This window comes from Geospiza fortis, unplaced genomic scaffold, assembly GCF_000277835.1.
Source record: "Geospiza fortis unplaced genomic scaffold, GeoFor_1.0 scaffold27, whole genome shotgun sequence".
Taxonomy (NCBI): Eukaryota; Metazoa; Chordata; class Aves; order Passeriformes; family Thraupidae; genus Geospiza; species Geospiza fortis.
The window spans coordinates 977352-982838 of NW_005054329.1; the positions used below are offsets into that span (position 1 = coordinate 977352).

At 60.0% G+C, this 5487-nt stretch overlaps 1 protein-coding gene across 1 annotated transcript in view; it reads right to left on the reverse strand.

Annotated features, from left to right (window-relative positions):
• Positions 1 to 74: 74 nt before the first annotated feature.
• Positions 75 to 5487, reverse strand: part of ADGRD2 (adhesion G protein-coupled receptor D2) — a 21715-nt gene continuing 16302 nt past the window's right edge. The window contains exons 25-26 of the mRNA XM_031057269.1: positions 3470 to 3500; positions 75 to 384 (exon numbers count right to left, since the gene is read on the reverse strand). Coding sequence (XP_030913129.1) covers positions 377 to 384; positions 3470 to 3500 — 39 coding nt within the window. The 3' untranslated portion in view covers positions 75 to 376. The remainder of the gene's footprint in view (positions 385 to 3469; positions 3501 to 5487) is intronic.

A 5487-nucleotide genomic window follows, 5' to 3' on the forward strand; every position in this document is an offset into this window, starting at 1 on the left:
GCGCGGCCAGCGGGGCCGGGGACAGGGTGGCAGAGCCACACCCCTGCAGTGCCAGTGCTGCCAGCAGGGACAGGGACAGGGGTGGCAGCGCTGCCCCAGGCCTGCCCTGGCTGCCCTGCCAGGGGCTGCAGGAGCCCTGGGGAGCCCAGAACACAAATACCCACCCGGGGGAGGAGCAGGGCAGTCGTCAGCAGCAGACCAAGCCCCATGGGACCCCACACTGGCCCTGCCTTGGTTTGGCACGTGGGGCTGGGAAGGAGTGCAGGGTGACAGCTCTGCCCGGGCTGGAAGCTCTCCAAGGGAAGCCAGCTCCTCCAGCCTGCCATCCTTCCTGCCGGAGGACCCTCTGCATTGCAGGCTCATCACCAGAAACTTCTCAGAAACCTAAAGCAAAAGAGAGAAGGTCTCAGCTCTGCTGGCAGCAGGAGAGGGCAGGGATCCCTCCCAGGCCTGGGGGAGAACTGGAGAGACCCCACAGCCCAAACCTGCCATAGGGCAGAGCTGTGGGTGCAGCTGGCATGGGCTGGCTGTGCCAGTGGTACAGCTCTGCCACCCCAGAGACCCCCTGTCCCTTTGGGGGTCCTTGAGATAGGGAGACAGAGCAGTCTCCATGCACAGGGCCATGGCTGTAGGGAAACCTCTTCTCCCCTGTCAGCCTGAGCACAGCACAGCATGGGACAATGAGCTTTAAATGGCATTTAAGGAGAACACCAGCTCTGCCACGGCACGGAGCACCCATGGGCTGCATCTCCTCCCCAGGGTGCACAGGGGACTCCCCAGGAAGGGCCCTGGCACCAGGGCTGGTCCCACCACGGTCACCCAGCAGGGCATGGACGGGCTTTGCCTTTCACCCCATGACACTCTGGTGCTTTTCTGGCTTTGAATCCCAGAGACTCACAGATTCCTTATTATTTCAATCCAAGCTTATGGAGCACAATATGGTGAGAGTTGCAGAATTACCCAGTATCGATCAGTGGAAGGCTGGGCTGTGCAGACAAGATCCATGTTGCTATGTGTGGCTTAGCAACATATAAATGTATTCAAACAGAATAATGAAATTATCGTGGGGAAACAAAGCAGCCATCACTTGAGGAGATGGAGGATGTGGAGGCCTCTTGGAGCCCTTGTTTGTCAAGACAAGGAAGATGGGACTTATTGTTTGTGCAAATATGTGAACCGCCCCAGCCATGCCCTGCTCACAAAATGTGTGTAATGAAGGCAGGCAGGGCTGGCTGCACAGAGCAGCTCCCTGCAGCTGCCTGGAGCTCATTACTGCAGAGCTGCTCCATGGACTGAGCCCTTGTGGGGGGAGGCCCTGCCTGGCTCTTGCCACAGCCACGCTGCAAAACTGCCCATTCTCTGGCTCTGGCCTGGCACTCACCTGGATTTTATCCACCCTCATCCTCACCCATCCCACCTCCCCATGGACCCACTGCCTGTCTCTTGCACTTGGAGCCACTGCAACGCCCAGAGTTCTCACCGGAGCGTGGCTGAGGCCCTGGAGCAGAGAGGTGCTGGACCCCACCCCAGACCCAGCGCAGCTTTCCTGGGAGAGACTGGTGGAACAGGGAACAGCTTTCCTGTCTCTGCCACAGCTCCTGCTGGCAGCAGCACCATTTTCATCAGCTGGCTGCTAGCTTTCAAATAAAGGTGTCTGGGGCTATAAACACACGTCTTTCCATTAAACTCTTGGGGAGAGAACAAACAGAAGGGGGACAGTGTCTGTGCTGGAATGATCTGTCCCCATCCTGGCACCCGAGGGCTCCGCAGTGCTTTGCTGGGTGAGCAGAATGTGAAGGCACAGCCTGGGTGAGGCTGAGCTGCCCTGGGCCCCCAGCACCCCTCAGGTGGGCACTGCAGCCTTTTATCATCTGCTCCCATGGCTGGAGGCTCTCTGGAGCAGCGGAGGCAGCACCACTGCGCGAGCACAAGAGTGAGAGGAGAGCTCTTCTGCTTCGAGACCTTCTCCTTCACCCTGGGCTCAAGGATTGCCCAGCCAGGGGGGCTCAGGGGGTGCACAGCACAGCCTGGGGGGCTCAGGGGGTGCACAGCACAGCCTGGGGGGCTCAGCACAGCTCTCCTTCCATCCCTGGCACTCCCATGGCACCGAGCCCAGCCTGGTGTTCCATCACCCTCTGTGCAGACCTGGGCTTCTAAAAACACACTGAGGGCTCACCTGAGGAAACAAAACCAAACTAAACAACCCACTTCTTTGCACAGCTGGAGTTTAATAACACACGTGGGCTATCAGATATGCAGCTGAAGGTGAGGGTGGGTGGACAGAGCACAAATGCCCGTGGTGGGTGCAGGTCTTGCTCCCTCTGAGACCCCACTCCTGCCCGAAATGCTGCTGCAACACGGTAATATTCCAATGGCTGCACAGCTACTCCTGGGTGTTCCTGCCTTTCCCACGTGCCCAGTGTGGGGAGGAAAGCTGCACTGCTGCTGGGTGGCACCGTCTCGAAAACAGCCTGAGGATGCCCTGCTTAGACACTTCATGTGGAGCAAAATCAGAGACCTGCTAAGGCACTGCTTGCCTTGACAAAAGGAAATGTCACAATGCAGAAGAAATATGATCACTGCACCCCTGGTGTGTCCTCACTGCACTGTCCACCTGAGGGTCCCCACGCAGGAGCTGCACTGGGAGTACCCAGCAGTGGTTGTTAAAGAAAATAAAGTGAAATATGCTGCATTTGTATTCTGAGGAGCTGGGGACTTGCCCAAAGCCAGGCTGGGAAGCTGAGGAGGTGGCAGGGAGCTGCCATCCAGCAGAGGGCTGGGGCTTAGGAGGGATTTCTGGTTTTAATTCTCCCCACCTCCATGGTGACATTGGCCTTTCTACAACCTGAAACAGAAGAAGCTAAATGGCTGCTTTTAAGCTCATAAATCCAGCCCTGTCTGAATACCCACCTTCCCCAGCTTCCCTTCTCTGGGATCATGGCACTCCCAGCACCCACCAGGGTTTCTGCCGCAGCTGCTGGTCTAAAATAGCCCAGGGCAGAAAGAGCTGCTGCCCCCTGGCCCTGCCACAGAGCACTGGGGCTGGGGGCAGGCAGAGAGCTCTGCCCCAGCAGCCTCAGGGCCCCTCTGCCCCTGGCCCTGCCTGCGACCCCCGGCTCTGCTGGCACAGCAGGGCCCAGGAGCTGCAGCAGACAGGGATGGGCAGCAGAAAGGTGCAGGGACATGGGCAGAAACCAGGCAGGCGCCCTGGGATGGGGCCTTTGGCTGAGGCACAGTGCTGCCAGGGAGGCAGTGCCACTGGCAGGGCGCTGGGGCTGCACAGCCTGTCCCTCAGCTGCTCAGGGGACACGGATTTCCCACAGCCTGCCCAGGACAGCGCCCACGGGGCAGCGTGGAAGTGATACTGTCCTGGAGCCTGAGCAGAAAGCAGCTGCCCTCTGGGCAGCCCTGCAGCACACAGCCAGCACCACCAGCAAAAACTGCAGAACACGATGGAGGCAAACCTTACCTGAGCATTTGAACGCTGTCAGCTCCACGGCCTGGAAGAGGGGAGAAGCTGTTAGCAGAGGGCATGGCTCTGGTGGCTTTGCTGCTGGCTGCCCCCAGCACATCCCTGGGGCCCGGCAGGGCTCCCCAGAGCCCACCCACCCCCTGTCCCAGCACTGTGCCACCCAACTGTCCCTGCACAGGAACCAGAGCCCTCACCCCCGCCCCAGGGACGGGCAGCCAGCAGAGGGTCCCTGGACCCGGCTGCACCTCTCAGAGTGGGGAGCTGACTCCCTGCTCCTAACACCCACCCTGGGGACCCCTCCAGCCCCGTGGGCACCCACCAGGCTGGATGCCATGCTGGACAGCACAGGAAAAGCCGGGGAAGGAGGAGAGCACCCCTGTGCTGCTGTGGGAAGAGCCCACACAGTCTGCACTCTGTGCTCAAAGGATGGTAATGCCCTGGGAGATGTGAAATTCCTGCTCCCAGTCCAACAACAACAACAAAGATCACCAAACAACATTTTAAAAAAGCTGAAACACGAAGAACATCTTGTCTGTGTTTGTATCTCCATTCGCTCAGTGTTTTGTCATTTTAAGTGTTTTCAAACGCCTTTAAGTAGCATCTTCTCTTCATCCAAACTATTGTGCAGCTGCCAGTGACATTCTGAGTGTGCTGCTCACCGTGACTCAGCCAGGGAGCAGGGAAACAGCCTGCCTTACATAACTGAGGGCACTGACAGCAGCCCCAGCCCCTGCGCAGCGCAGGGCACACGGGGAGGGCACAGGCGTGCCCAGCACCGTGCCATGCCCAGCACTGTGCCATGCCCAGCACCGTGCCAGCCCAGCACTTTGTGTGCCCAGCACCGTGCCATGCCCAGCACTTTGTGTGCCCAGCACCGTGCCATGCCCAGCACTCTGTGTGCCCAGCACCGTGCCACGCCCAGCACTCTGTGTGCCCAGCACTGTGCCATGCCCAGTACTCTGTGTGCCCAGCACTCTTTGTCCCCAGCACTGTGCCATGCCCAGCACTCTGTGTGCCCAGCACCGTGCCATGCCCAGCACTCTGTGTGCCCAGCACCGTGCCACGCCCAGCACTCTGTGTGCCCAGCACCGTGCCACGCCCAGCACTCTGTGTGCCCAGCACTGTGCCATGCCCAGCACCGTGCCATGCCCAGCACTCTGTGTGCCCAGCACCGTGCCACGCCCAGCACTCTGTGTGCCCAGCACCGTGCCACGCCCAGCACTCTGTGTGCCCAGCACCGTGCCACGCCCAGCACTCTGTGTGCCCAGCACTGTGCCATGCCCAGCACCGTGCCATGCCCAGCACTCTGTGTGCCCAGCACCGTGCCACGCCCAGCACTCTGTGTGCCCAGCACCGTGCCACGCCCAGCACTCTGTGTGCCCAGCACCGTGCCACGCCCAGCACTCTGTGTGCCTCCATGCCCAGAAATGTGCTGTTCCCAGCCCTGCCATGCCCAGCCCTGTGCCCAGCCTTCTCCCATGCCCTGCCATGCCCAGGGCTCCCAGGCCCTGCCAGCCCTGCCCCGGGAGCTGCAGCAGCACGGGGAGCAGCCCCAGCCCTGCAGCACCTGCCTCGGCCAAGAAGGGAAGCAGCACATTAAAAATGCAATGTTTATGCCCAGCAAAGCCCTCGGTGACCCTCACAGGAGGGAAGCACTTTCTGTCTGTGCCTGCTGAGAAATGCCACGGCCTTGGCATTCAGGGGATCTGCTGCCTCCTGCTGCCCCTGCCCCGGGGATCTGGGGTCCTTGGGCTCGTCCCTGGGGCCCACGCCCTGGAGCTGTGCCAGGAGCTGGCCCTGAGCCTGGCTCACACAGCCGGCACCTGTGCCTGGGAAAAGCATCACCTGAGAGAGCCCTGGTGCTCTACAGCCCAGGGGGCCTGGTGCTGCAGCATTAACCACAATATAAATCATGAGATGGAAATATGGATTTTACTGAGTGGCTCCAGAACGATATGCCAGCTGTAGAAGTATTATCTATTGGATAAATAAGAGCTGTCTATGTGACATAGGTT